Below are 24202 nucleotides of genomic sequence, written 5' to 3' on the forward strand. Positions count from 1 at the left end.
CCCCCCCCCCCCCCCGCCGCCATTAACCTGCTTGTTTAGGAAAAAAGCAAGACAGTATTTTATGGGCTTAAAACACATTCTAAAACCATTAAAAGTTCTTTGCCAGTAATTGAAGGATGTTTTCCCCTTTAATACAACCACAGATTCCTAGAAAAAAATCAAAATGCGTGGATCTATTTGACTTCAGGACCTTTAGAGAAAACTAAGAAGCTTAACTTACTTTTTAAATCAAGTACAGGAAAAAAAAAAAAAAACCTGCTAAGTTACTAAATCTCTTTAATCTAAATCCAGACATCACTTTGGTGTCTTATTATTGCCTGAAGATCAGCACCTAGGCCTCAGACTTGCACTTACGGTACACTGGCCCTCCTGGCACAGATATGCAATTCCAGCATCTGGGAGTCTGAGGCAGGACAATCACAGCTGGAGGCCAGCTTGGGTTACAAGACTGAGACCCTGCCTCAAAATCAAAACCAACAACAACAGTTCTGTCTCCTTGTATGTTCCCGAAATCCAGGTCATTTCCCAGTTCTGGTAAACCTTCAGATTTTACCTTCACAAAAAATGTACCCATCTCTCTCCTTCCCTCCTTCTCCCTCTTTCTTTAGGTGGCACTGGGGATTGAACCTAGGGCCTGGTGTATGCTAGGCAAGTGCTCTATCGTTAACCTATAGCCTCAGCCCTCTTTTTTCTTTTTATTCTGAAACAGTCTCATTAAGTTACCTGACAGCCTTGACCTCACTCTGTAGTCCAGGCAGGGCTTGAACTTGTGATTCTCTTGCCTCAGTCCCCACAAGTAGCTAGACTCATAGGTCTGCTGCACCAGGCTTGACCTCCTTTCTCTATTTCTAGTGACAATATCCAATCCAACTGCACTGCTTTTTTTGTCCTGATGTATAAAATAGCTACATTATTTGTTCCCCTGATTCAAATCCATTCTCTACACTATTTTCAGAGTGACCTTTCTAAAATATATTAAACATGTCTATCATCTTCTTTTAAAAAATTAATTTTTAAAATATTTTATATGTATGACTATTTTTGCCTGCATCTCTGTAAGTGCACCCATGATGCAATGCCTATGGAGGTCAGAAGATGGTGCTGGATAACCTGGAACTGGAGTTTACAGATGGTTGTTATCTACTGAACTACATTCCTCTGCAAGAACACCTAGTGCTCTTAACTGCTGAGCCATCTCTCCAGCCTGGCCTACCTCCCTCTTGATTACCACATAGCTTTGAGGCTAAAGGTCATGCCCTCTCACCTAGCATTGCTTTTTGATCTTGGTCCCACCTGCCTATAGATGCCTTACTGACTGTCTTCTTGCATTAGATGTTCAGAATTCCTTCAGATGTGGTTTGCCTCCAAGGGTTCACATGCTGGAGGCCTGGATCCCTGGTGTGGTAGGACTGAGATGGCAAACCTTTTATAGGCCCCAGGGGGAGGTGGCTAGGTGTTTAGGAGGGATGAAGGCTTTTCTTAGTGAGTTTTAATAAAAAGATTGATCCTTGTCTCTCCTGTCTCTTGGTTCCTGTCTCACAATGATGTCTGCTATGAGCCCCTCCCCAGAACTGGGCAATTGCTGACACTAGGCTCTTGAGTCTCCAGAACTGTGAGCTAAATAACCTCCTTTTCTTTAGAAAGTTGTAGCCTCAGCTATTTTTGTTACAATAATTCAAAGGACTAAGGCAGGTCTCTAGAAGCAATGTGCAGGTGAAAGGCAAGACCACATAACCTAGGTTAGGAGGATACTTAAGAGCTCATGTGAACCTGTGAAAGCCCCATAAACAGTGTACTCTGTATTCCTCAAAATAAAACAGCCAGTACATTAAAGTATAAAATTATCAGTCACTTTGGATACTCTGAACGTTAGTAGCAGGGTTACCTACAATTAACTTTATCATTCCTTATATGCCAGAAACCCTTCAGGATAGCCTCCTCTGAAGCTTTAACAAATCCATCTTGTTTCTATAAATCTGTCTAAGTAGCAGCAGGGTACTCACAAGAAGCAGCACTCATTTTTCTCCCCTGGCCTTTCACCTTGTGGTGTTTTCATTTTGACTTTAATCTACTGTTTCCTACTACCCACCTTTCTCACATGCATAATCCAAGTCTCAATTCCCTGAAATAACAGGAGTGTATCTTCTAATGCATCTGTTCATTTTATCCACTGTGAATCTATTGCAATTTATTAAGTACTTAGATGCTAGAAACAGAGCTAAGTTTTTAAATTCATGTAGTTCTCTAGGTGTGGGGACTCATACTTGTAATTCTACCACTTGGGAAGTTAAGGCAGGAAGACTGCTTTGAGTTTGAGGCCAGCCTGGGCTATAACACTGAATTCTAGGACAGCCTGAGCTATAGAGAAGACCCTGTCTCAAAAGGCAAAAAAATAAAGAAGGAAAAGAGAGGGAGGGAGAGAGGGGAGAGATAGAGATGAGAGAGAGAGAGAGAGAGAGAGAGAGAGAGAGAGAGAGGCGAGCCCACTCTCAGCACTTCACACTGACTGATGTGGATCCGAACAGATGCATTCATATAAATGTAAACTGTGACTCTGCAGGGCATACCAGTGCACAGCTGTGATGGCATGCACACAGAGACACAAGCTGCACTGCACTGCATGCCAGGCATTGGTACTTTCTGCTGTGCTTCACTTCACAGTGTGTATACATACAAACTTAATTTTATTGATTCATTAACGAGTTAAGAGTTGTTGCCCAAAAATTGCTTCCCGAGAAGGTATGAAAGGAACGTGAGTTGTGGAGTATCATTGTATATACATTTTTAAAGCTAAAAGTGCCAGGCTGGTGAAATGGCTCAGTGGATAAAGGCACTTGCCGCTAAGCCTGATGAACTGAGTTCGATCCAAGGATTCACATGGTAGAAGGAGAGAACCAGTTGTCTTCTGACCCCTACACATGATCTGTGGTGTGTGTGCATGCAGACAGACATCCAAATAATTAAAGAAAATATAATAAAAATATTTTTATATTCCTCCCCAAGCTATTATTATCTTTATTTTTAATAGAATATATATATGTCTTTTTGAGACAGGGTCTCCCTGTAGCCCCAGCTGTCCTGGAACTCACTATGTAGACCAGTCTGGCCTGGAACTCACAGAGATCCACCTAGAATATTTTATTTATTCGAGAATTTCACACATGAATTCAATGCATCTCTATCATAGTCAACTCTCCCACTCTTCCTCTCAACTCCTTCCAGAAGCCCCTTTCACATTCCTCTCCTAAGTTCAATGTCCCCTCCCTTAAAAAAACTTATGAGTACAATTAGTACTATCCATATACGAATGGGTGTGGGGCTACCCACCAAAGCAGAGTCAACCTACCAGAGACCACACCCCTAAGGAGAACTGACCCTCCTCCTCTAGCTAGGAGTGAGGGTTTCTGAGCCTCTACCCTATCCATGCTGGAATGCTGACTGGCTTGATCCTGTGCAGACAACTATAGCTGCTATGACTTCATGAGAATAACACCCATGGAAGGTCCAGAAGACACTGTTTTACCCCAGTCCTCCCCAACCTCTAACTCTTAGAATCTTTCTGCTCCCTCTTTCAAGATGTTGCCCGAGTCTTGTGGGGACTGGGAATACAGGTGTTCCACTTATGGCCGAGCACACCACAGATATTTGTTCTCTGCACTCTAACCAGTTGTGAGTTTAAGATAAAAAAATTTTTTTAATTGAATTTTTGTGTATTTCGTACAGAACATCTTAATCATCTTTATACCCCTGTCCCCACTGGCACCCTCCCATAGCTCCCCCCTCCCCCGCCACTGGAATTCACACATTCTGTCATTTGTGTTAAAGCCTCTTGTGTCAAGTTAGTGAGTTTAAAGGCCTTAAAAGCTAAAAATACACTGGATAAGATGGAGACAAGATGATGTGGTAAAGGGGGAAGTGAAATGAAGCTAAAAATAAAAGAAACGAGGGCAGAAAGAGAAAATTGAAATAGAAAAAAGTTACACGGAAAATTCAGAAAGGGTAAATGGACAAAACAGGAAACAAAGCCAAGTCCAGAATGAAAGAGGAGGAGACTACCCTGGTGTTTTCTGGGATGAGGGCAGAGCTGAGTCCAGAATTAAAGAGGAGGAGGCTGCCCTGGTTACAGAGTGAGGGCAGAGATGGTGTCCTAGCTTCCTAGGTGGCAGGAATAACAGATTCCTCACCATTGCTTTCCAACTGCTCTAATCCTTAAACCTTTGAAGACTAGACTCAGATGTCTGGAAAAGATAACAAGTTAACCCAGTAAGATTTGATTCTTGGGGCTGGAGTGATAGTTCAGCAGAGGACCTCAGTATGATTCCCAGCACCCACAAAGGGGTTAACAGCTGTCATAACTCCAGTTCCAAGAGATCTGATGCCCTCCTCTGACCTCTGTGGGCATTACACAACACAAGTACATTTACATCCATACAGGCAAAACACTCATACACAAAAAATAAAAATGAGTAATTTTTAAAAAAAGAATCAGATACTTGTCAGGAAGAAGCATTTCAGTAGCAGGAGGAGGGATAAGACAGGGCAACAAGGTGAAAAGGACCAAAAATTTATTATATGCATGTAAGAAACTGTCAAAAAGTACAGAATAAATTATTTTTAAATTTCATTTTATGAGTAAGAGTGTATTGCATGCATGCATATAAGTGTACCCGTGTTATGAAATGCCCAAGGAGGTCAGAAGAGAGCATTGGATCCCCTAGAACTAGAGCTACAGATGACTGCTAGCCTCCATATGGGTTCTGGGAATAGAACCTGGGTCCTGTGCTAGAGCAACCAGTGATCTTAACTGCTGAGCCCTCTCTCCAGCCCTGAGTACAGAATAATTTAAAAACTAACCAAGTATTTATATAGCCTACAAAATAGAGACCAGAAAATGACCCAGAGAGGACTGGATACAATCTATGGGGAGGTCCAAGAGGTGACTTCGAGAACTATAGAAAATTAGATCATGACAAGATGCTGAAGCTGAGTTATTCCTGGCCACTGTGCCACACAGTGTCATCAGTGTGAAGGTCTCTAATTGTAACCGGTCAGAGCATTTATGAAATACTTCCCCTAGCACAAGTACCCTTTGAGGGGTCTCCCCTTGAACAGCAGTAAATACTAGTATTGTGAGATATTCTTAGGGAATCAAGGCAATCTTAGGGTTCTAAAACACATTATATTTTACCTTCCTTGTACTAGAAGAATCCTACATCAAAAAGTATTCATACAAGTTCTATGTCTTATATTTTGAACCTTTTCTTGGAAGCAATTCTTAAGTGAGTGAACCATATTCCTGGAATAGGCCAGCCACAGAATAGCAGGCACTAATAATATGTGTGCTCATGTCTTTTTAACCTACTACTGATTGGCATTTGTTGCTTAAAAACTCCCAGAGAATTTGTAGGAATGTAAAAAAGAGAACATGCTGGTCTTACACAAGCACAGAGAGATACCACCTGGCCCAACAGTACCCCAACTGCTGGGCACAGCAAGTCCCACTTGGGTCCTTTTCACTCTGCATTTGTCATAGGTGCAGTAGAAAAGGAGAAAGAGAAAATGCTCAAGGCCTGATAACGCTCATCACCCTTTTCTTCTTTCACAAGGTGGCAGGGAACAAAGAAACAGAAAGAAACAGTGGCAGATGAAGAAGAAATAGAAGAGGGAAGACCAGAAAAATGTTCTGGGTGGGGAAAAGGTGATGAAGCCAGTGGGGTTCTGAGGGTTTCATGCAGAGTCCAGTAGCAATGGGAGGGAGGTGTCGTGAAAGTCAGTGTATTACAACAAATATTTGCTAAGCACTGAATTTAAGGACCCAGAGATGGGGCTACCCTGATGGGACTGCAATAACCCTAAATATTGGTACCACTGTTTTGGTGGTGGTTTAATAACCTTTACACTATGTTACGAAACCAGGCAGTCAAAGGACATTTTTCCAGGAAACCTTTGTATAACTATACAGGAAGAATATGGCGGGCAATAGGGAACGAATAAAGGTATACACTCTTTAGATAACAACAAAATTCAAGAACAATCCAATGGAGACATACAGTGATGACCACAAATCCAGGTCATACTACAAGACCAAAATAAGGGTTGTTAACACAAATAAGCCTACATTTCTACCCCAGTGGTTGAAAATGCAGCTTCCAACCCTGGCATTGCAGCTAAGTGACAGAACTAGCTGGGTTCTGGAGCCAGCCTGCCTGGGTTGGAATCTTAGTTCCTTCACCTGCTAGCTGCCTGCACTTGAGCAAGCTACATAACTTCTCTGTGCTTCAGCGCCCCGCCCCACATCTGTACAATGGAGATAATAAAATCCACTTCCCACCAGGGTTTCTGTGGGAATTGAGTTAATACAGGTTAAGGTATACAGAAGAGTGGCCACCACACACTGAGTATGAACTAAATGTTGAATGATGTCATTTTTTCTGGTCACCAGTGATATACTCAGGGTGCGGTGTGAAGAAGAAAGGTGTCACTTGGATCAAATACAGCTTTGGGTATTTGTGCTGAGAACATAGATACTGACCAGTGTGGGCCTGACATCCATCTCTGGGCAGTACTCTACAAGGTCTTGTGTGGAAGTGTCTAGCTCTCTTACCCAGGACCCTGCACCCACAACTTAGGAGCCTCTGTGCTATGGGCTTCTTGGCAGTTTTTATTACTGGCAATATTTTGGATGTTCTAATTTCCCTCCAGTTTAGAAATCAAAAGCTGGTAAACCTAATGATTTCAACAGAAATTGAAGATGATGAACTATTCAGATGAGTAGACACACAGGTATATGACTTTAAAACAAGCTTATTATCATTTTTATTTCTTAGTTTTAAAAATATTTATTCTTAAATAATATTTTTACTAATTCTTTGGGAATTTCATAGAATGTTTTTGATCATACTCCCTCTTCTCCATCTCCTCCCAGATCTAGCCTCACCTCCCTACTCTCCCAATTTCATGTTTCTTTTTTTTTTTTTAAGCCCATCAAGTCCAATTCATGTTGCCCAAATGCCCCTTGGCACAGGACCATCCCTGAAGTGTGGTCAACCTACGACGGTTTACCTCCTTAAAGAACGCTGGCTCCCTCAGCATCTATCAGTTGCCAACAGCTCCTCAGTGAGGGCTGGAACTTCATGCTATCTCCTGGGATTTTCTGCCTGGATTAAGTTTGCTGGGTTTATTATCATTTTTAAATATACTAGAACCTAAGATAAAAGTGGAAGATTTCAAGAACTTCACATAAATCTAGTTTTTGTTGGTTTGGGCATAGCTTTAGAAATCTAAAAATGAATAGCTGACATTTTAAGAACCTGGTTACAGAGTTCCAACTTAAAGGGCACACACACAACCCCCCCAAAAAACACTTGGCAGTTGCCATGACAGCATAATGCAGCGCCTACCAAGCTCTTTGTTATCTGCTGAAGATGCTGTACTAACACACTCAGGATAGACTCTTTACTAATTAAATGGAAAATGTTAAAAAAAATTCTAGATGCACATGGTTTTCACCTGCTCCCAGACTCAGGAAAGCAAATACTAGCATTTTAAGAAAAAGAATGAGAAGGTAATATAAGACCATTCTAGATCTAAGCAGAAACAATATTGAAAAATAGGGAAATGTTCTTATTTTATTTTCCCTTTATCACCATCTCCCAGTAAGCTGTCTATTACTATTTTGCTGGCGTGATCAATCTGAATCATGTGGTTTAGCTGAGTCTCACTTCACTAACATGCCTAAATACTTCTGTCGTTTGGCAAGTTCAACTCGTACTTCTATATGCTAAAGCATAGGATGGAGAAGCCAGGCAACTGGTACCTATCAAATAAGTAACTCAATGACTAAACTAATGAAGATGGTTCAAGAAAGGGAAGTGAACATTTGCTAAATGTCAGCTGTGCCAGACACTGATCTAGACACCTCCCACGTACAACTGCACTCAATCTCCACAATGACCCATTTTATAGAAGAAACTCAACGGAGTATAGGTTGTCCAAGAACCTCTTGTGGCCACAACCCTTTGCTTTGTTTGTCCTAACTCTTATTTGAATTCTTAGTGTGCCCTATCCCCTCCTCTGCAGCAGGTTCTAATATTATCAAGGAAACTGAATCACATGAGTTTTAGTTATTTGTTCAAGGAAGCAAACCAGAAAGTGGCACGATGTGAATATAGTTCTGTTTATCTAAAAATTTACTAAACTCCTGTTTAACATCCACTAAGTTATTAAAACTGATATGGTCATGGATCAAGAAGAGACCAGCGCATCCATGCCCTTCAGGGTCTAATACTGAACCTCAAGATTCTGTCTCCGGCATCTGAGCTGCTTCATCATCCCCTCTCTACCCAGTGTAGGGCACAGTCCATGGAGGGTAGCGGAGAGGTGTAGTCAAGGATGCTTCTTCTAACCAATCCCATTCCTCACCCCTCCCAGAGACATAGTTTTCATTAAAGAAAGTACCAGGAAAAGATGCCTTAATGTGTCAAATTATTCTAAGTTGGTGACAAGACTGGGTAGTTTCCCTAACAAATCATCATAAATTTAGGCACTATGAGCAGCAATGATACAAAGATTTTTTTTTTTTTAAAGATTTTATTTAGGGTCAGGGAGATGGCTTAGCAGGTAAAGGCACTTGCCATCAAGCCTGATGACCTGATTTCAATTCCCAGAACTCATACGGTGGAAGGAGACAACTGACTCCCATAAGGTATTCTCTGACCTGTACAAATGTCATGGCACACATGTACACACACACACACACACACACACACACACACACACAAAATAAAAAAATTTAAATGTAATAAAGTTACTCTGCTACTTACAATTTTATAACACCATCTGAGCACCTGGAGCACAGCTGCTGGCTACTCCTGTCTTGTTTATGTTGACTCTGCCCCAGCTGAACAAATCTACAAATTATAACAGATAAATATAAGTTAAAGAAGGTAACACTTGAAATGAATTCAGGAACTCACATGAAACAAAGTGCACTTTCATAACCACGGTTATAAGATGGAAATCACTTCTGCACTTTAGCATCTCCATTATATTAGGTGTGAAGTGGCACTTGAACAGAAGTGTTCCTGAAGCCAGGCACAGTACCTCACAGAGCCTCCTCACACATCCAAGGGTGACACTACGTAATGCATAGACCGCAGGAAGCATGGAACCAAGTGCTTGCAGTAAAAGAATGACATGCAGAGAGGGGTGAGGCTAGAGACCCAGCCTGAGGCAGGAAAGCTGCTGAGATCCAGGACATGGACTCGAGTTTCCTCAGGACCTCACGATCCTCCCCACTCCCTTACTCCCCAATCTCGGTCTCAAGAACACTTTAGGTGCTACTAGGAAAACCACTTTCAACCACTTGAAGGAGACCAGCTGATGAACACATCACCCCTCCTCAGACAAGATTCAGATAGCACTAATCTAGGAGCCAAAGAGAACAGCCCTAACTCCTGACTGAAGTCCTGCCTATGTCACACACGTCCATCTTCCTCTCAGAGTTTAGGTGTAGTTTTGTTTTCATGTGCCTATGGTAGGAGACAGGGCAGGATAAAGGAGCTAATTTCCTTTCCACTATTCTGCTATTTAAAAATTTTCCCCTTTGATGACTATGGATAATTTTATCATTTATTTTTCATAAGCTTTTTTAAAAGGTCAAGTACTGCAGAAGCCACCAATTATGAAATTCTTACAGAACTAATGAACAACATACATAAAGCTTAACTTTATATAACAAGTGACAACTCCGATCCATTTTTTTGGAGGAGATCACATAATATTATTTGTATAGACTTTTAAATTTCCCAGATGAAGTACTCAAAGGTAATCAGGGTTGGTGATAAATGCTTTCATAATATATACACTCACTATCATAATTAAAAAAATATTGTGGCCAATGTATGAGGCTTTACAGAAGTAATAGAAAGCTTCCAGGTCTGGTCAAGATAGCAAACCAAAGTCACTGGAAAATGGGGAGGACAGACAGCAGGTCTCAGTGACGAGAATAAAACCATGAAACTGGGCTGGGTGTGGTGGTGCATACCTTTAGTCCCAGCACTTGGGAGGTAGAGGCAGGCGGAGCTCTGTGAGCTCGAGGCCAGGCTGGTCTACATACTGAGTTCCAGGCCAGCTGGGGCTACAGGGAAACCCTGGCTCAAAAAGGCCAAAAGGAAAAAAAAAAAACAAAAAACCCACAAAACTGAAATCCTTAAGAGTCTCAGAGTGGTCAAAGCCCAATGCAGGAAAAAGAGACAGGAGAAAAGGGAAGTGGGAAGACAGGCTGCAGAAGGTAGGTCCAGGGGCGTCTTTCCCCTTCCCCAGTGTTCTGTTGTGGCCTTGAGAGAGCTACAATTTCCAAGTCAGTTCAGAACACGGTTATTATGTATATAAACTTCAGTGGGTACTGCTTGTCAGGGCCACGCCATTTTGTAAAACTCCATTTTGGTTGAACTATGACAATTCTAGTAACTATGGTAATTATGTAACTATGGTAACTTGTTTCTCTAGATTCTTTTTAAAAATATTTTATGTATTATTATTTTATGTGTATGGGTGCACTGCCTGCATGTGTGTAAGTACACCCATGTTGTGCAATGCTCACAGAGGTCACAAGAAGGCCCAGGATCCCCTGGAACTGACATTATAGACAATTGTTAGCTACCATGTGGGTGCTGAGAATTGAACCTGGGAGCAGCCAGTGCTCTTAACCACCGAGCCATCTCTCCAGCCCCATGTTTCTCTAGATCCTTCACTGCCTTGCCCCATGGACCCCAAGTATTGGGGCAGCCAAAACGAACATTTTTTGATTATTCACTGCTTACTCCTAGCAATGGCCAACTGCGGGCCAAAAGAAACTTTTCAACCTTCTTCCCTACCCCCACCTTTTACCCTGTTATTATCAGAGCTTGTAAGTGGACGTCAGGCTTTGATTCTTACAGAGACACTGGTCTGCAGGTTCACCCCAGGAAAGGCCTGCACTGTCTTGAGAGGCTTGTTCCCTTGTCTTCTCCCTGTCTTCTCTCAGGTGCCAGCTTATTGGGTGCAGAGCTGGGGTGGGAGGGGCACCTGCTGGCTTAGGGCAGAACTACATGGCCTTACTCCTGATCTCTGGATTTGAGGAGGCACTAAGACAGCTCTAACGCCCAGGTGGGACAAGAGTGGGGGCTGGGCAGTCACAGAATGTATCCTGGCCACTTCCTGTCATAGCTACCCCACAAAAGCTTCTGCAATTTGGATGGAATGTCCCTCAAAGGCTCATGTGTTAAGTTTGTTCCCAGAACAGGCCCTCGACATGGGGCCTAGTGGGAGGTTTTAGGTTACTGAGGATATGATCTCAAAAGGAGCTGGAAGACCCTGTTTTTCTCTTTTTGTCTATCCTGGCCAAGAGATAAACAGTTTTGCTTGAGTATACACTCTCCAACATTATGTGCTGCCTTGCCACAGGCCCAAAAGCAACAGTCAAGTGGCCATGGGTAGAAGCTTCCAAAATTGTCACAAGCTTTTCTTCTAATTTAAAAAATATTTAAAACTTTTTATTTATATGTATGTGTGTGTGCCTGCTTCTCTTTATGTGTACCGCATGCATGCAATGCCTATGGAAATCCGAAGAAAGCATTACATCTCCCGGAACTGGAGTTATGGATGGCTGCCAGGTAACTAAATTCGGGTCCTCTAGAAGAATAGTAGCCAGTGTTCTTAACCACTGAACCATCTCTCCAGGTCCCAAGCTTTTCTTCTTTATACTATTTGATTATCTCAAGGATTTTTGTTATAGTAGTAGACAGCTGACTAGCACAGAAGCTGACAAGATGCTTCACACAGGCCTGTGGAGGAGGGAGAAGCCTAGCAGGGACAGTGTGTCCATAGGAAGGGGCTACTCACACAGAGGGAAGAAATGGCCAGCTCCCCTGCTTCCCCATTTCAATCGTAAGCAGAGGCAGCTTAGAGGACCAACCAAACAAAGAAGAGTATACTGTTTAAATCACAAGATCCCTGGGCCAGTCACTGAACAGCTCTGTGCTCTTAGACCTTGAAGGGGGTAATAATCTCTTTCTAACCAACAAGAGGAGGTTAAAAATAAAAAAACACTCTGAAACATATTCTTTAGTGGGTACTCTTCAGAGTGTCACACACAGATTCCCACCTCCTCTGCAGTAATCCCTTCCTTAGAGGGCTAGCTTTCAACCTTCTTAGACTATTTCCTGGGGATGCTGGGAAAGCTTTTATCTCTCATTCCTGAGAAGGAAGAAAATAAAGTAAAAGTCAAGCCATCCGAGCCAGTAAGATTGCAGGGGAAAGCCATGTCTGAAGCAATGGACCCTTTCTTCCTGTTTCTCATGAGCCAACACTTCAGTCCTTGCCATACAGAATCATACTCTGCAATGGGCAAAGTAGTATTATTAAGTCATTAACCCCAGATTGGTCTTCCTTCCATATCATGTCACTTATAATGGCCCACTGCAAATACTATACAGTTTAGCTACAGAGTCTGACAGACTGGATGATAAGTAACTGTGTGTCCAGGGGTGAGTAGTGTGCGGCTGCATTCTAAATGACTGACTTGGCTTTTAGTCAGACAGTGATGCAGTTCTATAAAAGTGCTAAGTTATGAGAGCTGATTTTATAGTCAAGAATTGTATAATTTATATTTTATGTGTTATAGGATGGATCTTATTACTTTGAAATAAAAACTGGCATTATTCAGTTCAATGGATTTTATTAAAAAAAACGCCCTCCTTAAAAAGGAACAGAAAATTACCACTTAGTTCTATCATAGAATGTATATGTCACATGTATATGAATTAAGTGGAACTGTGTTCATCTGGAATGTTCAAGTTGTCTAAAGGCTTGCATTAGGCTCATGAGGTGTTTATGTTGTCTTACCAGGTTCTTGAAGATCTCAGGGTAAAGGATTCCTTAGAGAATCTGGTGACTTTGAATCTTCCCGTCATATACATTTAATGCAGCAGGATTTCAAGAAATGCCTTTTGGTGGATTCCCTCCTTTCAGCAAAATCTGGTAAATCAGCACATCCTGAACTGGCACCCTTATGTGGCTACTTCTCCCCATTAAGTACCCAGACCTAAGTGAATGTGAAGTCTTCACCCACCAGCATCCTTGATTCAGTTTGTAAGCTGGTACCTTGATCTTGACGACTGAGGGATGTGGCTGTACTTAGCTTCAACTGTCCGTAGGCAGTACTGACACTCAAATGCAATATGAATCTTTCTCACTGAGGGGCAGTATCTCAAGCACTAGGGCTTCTAACTCCCAGGACAACTGGTGTTGCAGATTTCAACATTTAAATGCTACTATTGGGTTCCTTCAATATCACTATTTTTATTTTTTAGAACATTACAGTAGTTGTTATCATAATAATAGATTTCATTGTTTCCTTTCTGTATGAAAGATCTTACCTGGCATAAATGGAGAAATCTTCTTCTGAGAGGCCATCAGAGAGGTTAATTCCATATACTTCTTTCATGGGCTGGACCACATTCTAGAGATTTTTAAAAAAGAACCAGCTAGAATATTCAGACATTCTCCATGTTAATAATCTCCAGAGATGATAAAAGTGAGCCTAGGAATTTTTCCACAAGAGCATCACAAGGTTTCTTCATATTGGTCATTAAACTTTTCAGCTAATGGCTTTTAAATTTTTATTTATTTATAATTTTATGAGTGTTTTGCCTGCATATATGTAAGTGCACCCATGCGTGCAATGCCCATGTCGGTCAGAAAAAAGGTGTTGGGTCCCATGGAACTGGAATAAAATGGTTGTTAACTACTATGTGGGTGCTGGGAACTGAACTTGGGTCCTCTGCAAGAGCAGCCAGTGCTCTTAAACACTGAGCCATCTCTCCAGCCCCTCAGTTAATGGCTTCAGCACTTGAGAGGCTGAGGCAGGAGGATTGCAGTGACTTTGAGGTCAGTCTAGGCTACCTACTGAATTGTAATACAGCGTAGAGTGAGACTCTGCTTCAAAAGAAAAAAAAAGAAAGAAAAACTTTGATTTTCATTTCCCACTAAAACTGCTTTAGAGTGAAAAAAAAACAAACAAACAAAACAACAACAACCCCATTAAGTAATTATGGTTGCTGTATAAATGTAGGAGTTGGCAATTATTGTTCTGTAAGGTCAGAAAGTAAGTAGTCTAGGCTCTCAGGCTATACCATCTCCATGGCTACTACTCAACTGTGCCACAGCGTGAGGGCCACCATGTGAGATTTGTGAGTGAGCAGGAATGGCTGGTTTCCAAAAATACTTTACAAATACAGGTAGCATGCTAGATTGGGCCAATTAGTCAGTTTGCTAATTCCTTGAATAACAGGTTGAGTTCTTGTCACATTTTGACTTTTAGTTCTTTTGAAACACAAATTTCCTCAAAGCTAGATTTATGTTGTTTATATCCATTTGTTTTTCTTTACTGTATCAGTCAACTGAATTTGATAGGATGCATTTCCACTGGGGCTATTCAAACCCTGCCAAACCCAGCATCCCAAGTGTACAGTAAGGAATAAACAGACATCGAGTGGATGGTAGGCTCAAAGATGGACAGGATTCTCTTAAAACTCTGAAGTGGTAAGAAATTCACCACTATAGGAGAGCAAAGGCTAAAGCCTTTTCAAGGTCTGTGCTAAATGTATTCATCCTATGCAGTGCCTTGAGCACCATATTGAAATGGTGAGATAATGTGACATTTTCTTGCTCTCCGCCTTCTAAGTGAAAGCAGAATTTTAAAGATCATTTTCTAGAGCCTCAGGCTGGATCACGCGCACTTCCTGCCCCCGCACCTCAGTCACTTTAGCACTGTCTCCGGTGTCCGTCATCTTCACGGGAGTGGAGCGCTGAGACACAGAGCCCTCATCTTCCCGGTCAGTGCCAGAGTCATCCTCAGAGCTACTCGATAAGGCCTCCTCGCTAGGTGGTGGCGGGGCGCTGGCTGCTGTCTTCCGCTGTAATACGGCTTCTTCTCTATTGCTTTTGTTTCTTGAAAAAGATGAATAGGGATGTGAAGCATCTTTAAGCTGAACCTGGCTCTGTCCGCATACCTTAAGTCTCAGTGAAGCCTAAGAATGTGTGAGAAACTAGTTTCTAGATTCAGGTTGTGCTAAAGAGGAAGGCTTGATATTTCTTCATTGCATGTACTGATCTTACACATACTTATACTCTGTTATAAATTTAAAAATAAACCACATGTACTTGAGGAGTGCAGAAGCCTTATCACCACTTGAATCTAGTACCTTGTTTTGGTAATTGAAATCAGTGCTTTCAAAATTTGTAATACAGTAAGAGAAGACTGTCTGAGATTTGGTAAAATTATCTATAATTTGGGAAGACGCCAAGAAAAGTTTGAATCAGATTCAGGTATGTTTCCCTCCTCATGCACTTTTAATTAATTATAGTGTACCAAATAAGCAACGAATGATAATAAACTAAAATTTAAAAAGCATTGTGCAATTAAAGTGTATTTGCTGAATATTCCCTCCAACAGCAGAGAAGAGATAAAGAAGAAAAGTAGGAAAAAAGTCCATATTTATAAAAATATTTAATTTTTTAGTGCTAAGCTTGAGGGTAATAAGCATACTATGTATTTACAATTCAAAAAGTATGTTATCACTTGGGAGGCAGAGGCAGGCGGATCTCTTGTGATATCAAGGCCAGTATGGTCTATCTAGCAAATTCCAGGCCAGCTGGGGATACAAGGAGACACTGTCTCAAGAATCAAAACAAATCAAGACAAAAAATATTCAATTTTTGACCCTCTACAACTAAAAACTAAACTTGGCAGAATTTCCGTGCTACACTCCAACATAGCTAGTCATCTGCTTATTTGTCTTGGGAGCACCTTGAATTCTAAACTCAAGACTTTCCTTCCTTTAAATTCCCCTTAGCATCTGGTGAGGGTTTAATGTGAAGCTACTTAGAAATAACAAATTTAAGCAATAGAAATTGTGCATCTGGAAAATGTTTGTACATAACCCAATGTATAAATTACATGTGGCTAGAAACCAATTAAGATTGGATACATACTCCCAAATACAATTAGGAGGGAGTCTGTATCTAGTCTTCTGGTCAGAGTCCAGGAGCAATCTTGTCATTGCGACTAGGCAGGTCAACAGCGGGGGTGTTTTCTTCATGCTATCAGATACAGTAATGATCTTCCCCCAAATAATGTTATACACAGAAAATATATTACACTCTATTTGTATATACTTGCTTTTATGCTCCTCAGGTTGCCAACAGAAATTAATACATTAAGTACAAACTTTAAATATTTTATGTTGAGAAACAAAGAATGCTGGGTATTTATAGGATATAAAATGCAACATCTGTTCTGGTCTTTATGCCATCTGTAATACTTCCAATTTAAAATAATAAAATGTACCACATTTCTGAAATTACCATAAATTCCATTTTAAATATCAAACATTTTACTGATCCAGGGTTATAAATGGACTACCTATACAGATGCAGCAAACAGACTTTGCTCCAAATTGTATGACTTGAAGTTATTAGTTTTGGGTGGAAATACCAATTGCTACTATTTTACATGAATCTTTAAATTTTCATTCTATATGCAAATCTTACCCCAGTACAGATTTTCCGGTTTCATCTGGTTTCCGTACAGTAAATGGACTTGGATCAATGCCAATAGTCTTAGGCATAAAATCACTAGAAAAAGAATAATAAAGGTAAAATACCTTATAAATCACTGTCAATGCAGATTGCTGGCATCCACCTCAGTTCACACCTAGTGTTCCTTGTTAATCTTTCATCTGGATCTACATATATTCTAGTCAAGTGCTGGTGAGCGCTCCGGTGATAGGGTCATAAAGTCCATGAACTAATAGCTCTAGGTAACTTCATGACCAGCCTCCATTGTGAATTCTTCATGACTGCAGGGGTCCAATAGTTTTGAATGTGAAGCTCTGTTTACTGGAGCAACGATGACACCCATGGCAAAGATGTTTGTCATCTGGCTATATATCACAACTAATTCTCAGAAAAAATTAAACTCATGTAAACCAGAGGCCACCCACTAAGCTGTTCAGGTTTGTGCATAATATTGTTAAGCTAGATCACCGAAGGAGGTATACATAATGATCAAAACACAGCAATATGAATTAAAATATCAACATCTACCTCATTAGGCTGAGGCTAATTCATAATCACACTGTTGAAATACTTTACACAGAAGCTGCTTTAATTTACCACTTACTGAGGAGAGCTGAAGCTTTTTCCTCAGTATGCGAAAACCATCTTCCTGCTACCAGAGAAGCCAAGCCAAACTCCACAAGAGATGCTGCCAACAAAGCAATCACTCTATGAGTTATGCTAAGACTCATGGCTTCTAGTGAGGATACTGCTCCCAGAGTGTGCCTGATCGCTACTTTTTTTTTTTTTTAAGGAACAAAGTAATCCTGAGTTTGGCTCAAAATGCCTATTTTATTTTATTTGATGATTTTTGTTTTGTTTTCTTGAAACAGGGTCTCACTACATAGCCCAAGCTGGCCTTGAGCTCACTATATATCCCAAGGTAACCAGGAACTCACAGCAATCCTCTTACCTCAGTCTCCTGAATGCTGAGACTATAGATGTGTCCCAATACACTAGCTAAGTGTTCTAGTTTGTTTCTCTACTGCTGTGACAAAACACTCTGACCAATACCAACTTGGGGAGGTAAGGGTTTATTTCGCTTACATCTCCTGAGTCACAATTCATCAGGGAGCCCAAGGTAGGATCTCAGGGCAGGAACCTGAAGCACAGGCCATGGAGGAACGCTGCTTACTGGCTTGTTCCCCTGGCCCATGGTCACTCTGCTTTCTTATACAATACAGAACAACCTGCCCAGGGGTGGCACCACCTACAGTGGGCTGGCACATCACTCAAAAATTAAGAAAATACCCCACAGACATGGCCAGAGGCCAGTCCAATGGAACCAATTATCTGATTGAGGCTCCCTCTCCCCAGGTGTGTCAAGTTGACAACTAAAGCCATCCAGCACACCAAGTGCCCATTTTAATAGTCTGAAATGTTTTGGCAATGTAACTGGATTTTCCCCCCCAACATGTGTGAATTTGCTTACTCACTAAAATATAAGTGTAGCTCCAAATCCACACTCATGGTGCTTTAGCCGTCACTCCCAGTCAACTGCTTGTTAAGGGCAGTGACAGCCCGAGTCACCAGCTCTTATGCTCCAGTTGAGAAAGTGGGCTCTGCCTTTATTTTTGCTATCATACTATAAACAAATGTCCTTTAAACCATCTATTTAGGGATACTTTTCATATTTTTGTGTGCTTTCCTTTGGTGAGGACTTACAGCCTCAGAGTACTCACAACATACCGTGCTGAACTTGTCATGGCCAAGCAAAAGGTATCGTCAAAACTGCTCAATTCGTATGGTCGGAAGAATTCATTGTGAATATCAATCTCTTCTTCATATCTGTGAAATTTCTTCACTATCAACTTCTTTAAGTTTGCAGCACAGGTAACTGAGAAAAATACTTCCTGTCACTCAAAGCACCTTAAGAGTACCTCCAGCAGACATTTATGCAACACCATCAGTGCTCACAGAGGCACTGTGGTGCACTGTGTTAAGACACATTAGTGTCCAAGGTTCTTCAGCTCCCATCTTTGACACTTACTCAGGACAGAGCTTAAGACCCAGGCACAGAAAATAATCCAAAGAAGGTGGGGGTGGGGTGGGGTAGTGGTGGTCCCTGGAGGTCCAGAGTGGGAGGAGAAATGAAACCACTCAGACCTTTAAATTTCTTTTTACTCTTAAATTCCTCCTTAGTCTTGTTAAAATAAACAAAGAAACACGCATGCAGCTCTTTCGCTAAATTTTTTTCTATATTCAAATTTTATTAATGGTCACTGCTAAAATCCTTTCCAGGTTTGGAGAAAATGGTCAGTGGGTAAAGGTGCTTACTGCCATGTCTGATGACCTAAGTTCAATCCCCAGGACCAACATTGTAGAAGTCAGTAAGCAGCTCCTGCAAGTTGTCCTTTGACCTCCACATGCCTGCTGTGGCATGCACCCTTGTATACATGCACACACAAAATAAAGTCCTTTCCTTTCTCCCTGAACAACCAAACCATCAGAGCAATATGATTAATGATTTTTCCCAGAGATTAAGTTAAAAATTCTTTGTAAACAATAACTTACTGACAACTTCAAAATCTTTGGTAAACTGTTCTGAACTTACCCATCCAAAGCTGAAATGCTGAACTGTGGCTAGGTAGATCCCTTACCTGGGGCATTCTTTCCTGGTATTCGCCCCCCCCCTTTTTGTACTAAGAAATGTGCATTTTTAATTTTTTTTATTTTTTAGAAGAAGCATTTCATTACAGCTTTAACATAACAATTTCCAGAGCAAAGATAAATTTCTTTCAAAAGTGGCTATAAAATTTTTAGGTTCACAGATGAAGTAATACAGTTATACAATATTGAACTCAGTATAAACCCTGTAAGAAATAAAACTGAATGAGTTTTTCACCTTTAAAGATCATTGTTTTTGCTAATAACACTTAGATGTTGGTGCATACGTCTCTAACCTGTATGTATCTGATTATTACTAGTCATGGTCGGTTGCATTCGGATCCTTGGCACTTGTATGAATATAAAGTCATCAGGTATCCTTTTACAAGTGAAAATCTGGCTTGCCCAAGGTCGAGATAATGAATTACCAGTACCCTCATAGAGTCAGGACTAAACTATATCTAAAGTTGGGAGATTATTTAAAATTGAAAACATCATTCTAATGAATAGTACATTTGAGGGTATTCCCTTAAATATAAAATTTCTCCTGGCTTTCCAGCACAGTAAAATTTAAATGTGACTAAAATGTACTTTACACACATGTACTTTTTATCATTGTTTGACTATAGGAAAAATGTTTAATTTAATGGGTCCTCACTTCCTTTCCATCTCCCCAAAATATAATACAGACATATGCTAAATCTAGAATATAATGAGCCCTAGTTTAAAGTGAATTACCGTGTCAACTGAATGTTGAGGAGGCATACCTAATAACTATAAGCCACAATCAGGAGGGATAAAGGAAGACACCTACTTAGATAAATGAAGTATAATAATCTCTTTCAAGAAGCTGAGATGTTACAATCCCTTATTAAAATAAAAACATAATAATTCATTTCTTTCTAGTGAGCTAGTTTATCAAAGGATTTAATGTTTTAAGTTCACTTAGATAGAATTCTAAAATATGTTAATATAAAAACTGCTGGCTAGTTTTCATAATGTTGAAATGTGTAATTCGTACTACTGGAAGAGAAAAGTAATCATCAATTCTACCTAGCTGTGAACGCTGCAAACCATAATAACAACTGGCCTGGCAAGATAGGCCCACTGGTACTATAGTGGCAGGTATGTTATGGGAGTAACAATCATTTTATGATAGGATTTAAGGCCTGCTCCACAAGATGGAACCCATACTTGGCACTGTTATTGTGGCCAAGAGCCTCTGGCTAGATAGGTCATAGACCTTAGGAGGCCTTACACTATTATTCTGTTAAATGGACATAGTATCAAACAGACTCCTGATGACTTGTTGTTACACCCATAGATTAGTACATCTCTCAACCCTCACCAGAGAAAGTTCTTTTTGCGGTAGACAGCAATTAACAAAGGGACCCACAACTGGTCAATGTGCAGAAAACAAGAGACTGTGGGGTGCTCAGTCTTGAACAGGACACCTATATTACACCCTTCCTTCCAGTGCTCAGGGATCACTATGGAAGAGGAGGTAGAAAAATTGAGTCAGAGGTGGTAGATGACTACAGTGAAAAGAGTGTTTTCTGGACACAAGAGGGCCGGTGTACATATGAATCCATAGTATGCACACAACCTGAGCAAGTTCAAGTTAGACAACATCTAAGCATGGATGGAGGTGCTGAACACCAAGTCCCACCTCCAGCTGAGGAGCTATTGGCAACTGAGAGCTGCTAGGAGAGAGTCTGTTTTCTTTAAGGTCATGACTCCTGGTAGGTTGACCACACTCCAGGGGATGGAGTCACACCCAAGAGTATTTGGGGAATGAAAACTGGATTTGATGGGCTTTAAAAAAAGTGGACATGAAGTTGGGGGTGTAGGGAGGTGGGGTGGATCTGAATGGAGATGGGGAGGAAGGTTGAATATGATCAAAATATATTGATTGAAATTCTCAAGGAAGTAATAAAAGTATCAAAAAAGAAAACTAAATGAGCTATAGTTACTCACCTTCATCATAAGGTAATGGTAAATGCTTTATCACCTCTGGGGTCCACCAGTGAGTGTAACTACAAAAGGAAAACAAGGACCAAGTGTAAACGCAGCTTTTCTACAGTTCATTAGATAAAAGATGTTGCCTTCTGCTTCAAAGTTCTTTTTTTTTCTACGTTTAAAATGTGTGCAGGGTTTTTGACACAGTAGGTCTTCAGTATGCTAAACTGCTTCCTAATCCCTTTCCTGTTTCAACTCCATCTCATATTTATGAAATGCAAAGATGCTCTGGAATTAACCTCTTTTGGCTAAAAACAGGTTAGCATATGTTAAGCAGACTCTGGGAGGTTATTTCTCCCAGGGACTCACTCTGTGGACAGTGAGACCTTGACCCAAGGCCTATAGCCAGGTCTCTGTTGCCCTTAGTTATCTGAGAGTTAAGACTACTTTCTACTCTACTACATAGACAACATGTGTGTACAGTTACTTAAACAGTTGAGCAAAATCATTAAGGAGTAAATTAGAGAGTCCTAATGAACAGGTTCCCTTAGGAAACAGCACAGGCCTTGTTTATCTTTAACAGAAAAAATGGACCGACTATAGAAGCCAGAGTAAGGATAGGGAATTTCAACTGTCTGGGTTTCTGCTACATGCAGAGATCTGAACAAATCCTGAATCCCTTCTCTCTTAACACTGAATTTAATCATAAATCAAATTCTGATGAAATACAGATTTAGGGGAAAAGAGCCATGTCAAAGTTCGTAAGAGCTAGGAAGGGGAACAATGTGAAATGGTATATAAAAATATATAAGAAAACCAGCCTTCCAACAGTTTAAAAAATAAGGCCTATAGCCCAAAACACTAAAAAGATAATTTAGTATGAGAGTTTTAAAAATAAAATGCTGAAATTATAATCATGAGTATTCCCAATTAGGAAGAAACGGAGGAAACTCCAAATGCAACTGGCAACACGGCCTGTCTTAGAGACGGCAACAGCATCTACACTGAGAATGACAGAGAAAAGAGCAGGAAGCCTAGAGAACTGGGGCGTGAACAGGGCTCTGAAAGTAGGCAAAGCTCCGGAGCACTCTGCTTTGACTTTTACAGCAGAGCTTGTCCAAATCCACTGTACATAGGAATCCCTTGGATGACCTCCTTACAAAACAGATGCTGAGTCGGAAGACTGGGCCCAAGTTTCGTGGTTATGACATGCTACTGGGTACTGCTGAAGGACTGCCCTTCAAGCTGTGTTCACAATAGCAACAGGGAAAGAGTAGTCTGATGCTTTCAGAGAATTAATTCAATTATTCAACACTGATCAATCACCTACAGTGCACCAGCTATTGAACTGAAAATAACAAGCCATATACAGTGTAAGGGGGAACTGGGTACAGACCAAGAGATGGAAGGAAGCAGTAGATCATCTCTAAAAGAATTCAAGTGATTTGGTGCAGCTGAGGTCAATAATTTTACTATACTGGAAATGGTTTAATGTATTTTTGACGCCCCAAAGTGAAAGGGTGATATATTCTAACAACTACATATCAATGACAGTGATATCAATATCGGCAAAGTTACAGAATCAAATTTTACACAGAACTATGTTATGAGTAACTTAAAAAGATGACTGGCAAACTCTATGAATTCACATAGTCTCACGCAAATAAGCCAAACCACATGAATTTCATTTTCTTTAATAGTCAGAGAAATCAGATCGATCTGAGGCATGAGAAAGACATGATCTATCTGTTTAGGAGAGCAGAGTGATGGGGACACGTGTGTGAAGAAAAGTCTTCTATTTGCTAATGACGTAACCTGGACAAAGGAGGAACAGTAGAGACGACATTGGCTAGTGAACGAGGAACTCCCTAAAAAATGCTGCTTACATTAATTCACCTGCTTAAGAAAAGAAGCAAACATTATATAGAGATGTTTTAACTCAGAATGTACTATGCAGAGAATAAGAACTCAAGAGAAGTCTGTATCAGTGATATAAGACTAAGACACGGACTTTAAAAATGTTTTATTTTTATTATATATTGCATTTCCCTAAGCAATTTAAAAGAAGTTTAAGAATACTTTTTGAAAAACTTAAGTTCTCTGAGTGAGTCTCAGAAACAAAGAAGCCATGAGAAATACGAGCGAATTAAAGCCAGGAAAAGAACAACTTTACCACCTCCATCACCTCTACCACAGGGGCATTTACTCAGAGGAGAAATACCTGTAGAGGTCAGAAACATGCTTTGGGGCTAGGGATTACAGAATGGGAAATTGTATGCTGGTGAATTTCCTACTTTATATCTCATAACCTGTTGGGGACCCCTGCTGTTTAGGGTAGCAGTCTCCCCATGTCCGGATAGCCACAAGCTGGCTCAGCGCGAATGGGGGGACTCCCCTTCTCAGCCGGGCGCCTTCTGCTCTCCTCCCTGACTTACTTTTGAAATGCCCATCACAAGATACATGCCCTCCGGCACAGGAGCTACCAGGTTTTAATCAGGCGTTGTCTGATAGCCTGATAGAAGCCCACCGCCCTATGTAAATGAAGCATTCCAGGAGTACCTATCAGCTAAGGTTTTTACTACCACCCCCATAGTATAAAATATCCTGGTTTCCCCTCAATAATCGGAGCTGGATCACTTAGACTTGGAGCCGAGCTGAGTCACTGAATAAAAGGGCTGTACCACTGACTGAGCTGAGTTCTGTGTCTTACTGCCTACGATCCAGCCTCCCGGGGCGCTATCCTTCCATCATCGACTCACGGAAATCCAGCTTCAGCCGTCCCGCACCTCTCCTCGTGACCCGGCAGCTGACGGGTCCCGAACTTAGAGAGAGAGTGCACGGGTGAAATTGGAGCAGAACTCGACCAGGCCAGCCCCGGTAGCAGAGACCCACAGAGACGCGGAGAAACAGGGACCCGACAGCAACGCGGAGCAGCCTCCGGACCGCGGCTTACCAGGTGCGCACAGGAGACCCGCCC

At 41.1% G+C, this 24202-nt stretch overlaps 1 protein-coding gene across 2 annotated transcripts in view; it reads right to left on the minus strand.

The window, feature by feature from the left end:
• Nucleotides 1–24202, minus strand: part of Fig4 (FIG4 phosphoinositide 5-phosphatase) — a 184493-nt gene that overhangs the window by 44623 nt on the left and 115668 nt on the right. For both annotated transcript variants that reach the window (XM_008852422.3, XM_029555727.1), the window contains exons 17-22: nucleotides 21244–21302; nucleotides 18349–18496; nucleotides 16594–16677; nucleotides 14796–14991; nucleotides 13419–13501; nucleotides 8823–8909 (exon numbers count right to left, since the gene is read on the minus strand). In XM_008852422.3, the coding sequence (XP_008850644.1) occupies nucleotides 8823–8909; nucleotides 13419–13501; nucleotides 14796–14991; nucleotides 16594–16677; nucleotides 18349–18496; nucleotides 21244–21302 (657 nt within the window). The remainder of the gene's footprint in view (nucleotides 1–8822; nucleotides 8910–13418; nucleotides 13502–14795; nucleotides 14992–16593; nucleotides 16678–18348; nucleotides 18497–21243; nucleotides 21303–24202) is intronic.

Source organism: Nannospalax galili, unplaced genomic scaffold (genome assembly GCF_000622305.1).
Source record: "Nannospalax galili isolate Female #2095 unplaced genomic scaffold, S.galili_v1.0 scaffold646, whole genome shotgun sequence".
NCBI classification, from domain to species: Eukaryota; Metazoa; Chordata; class Mammalia; order Rodentia; family Spalacidae; genus Nannospalax; species Nannospalax galili.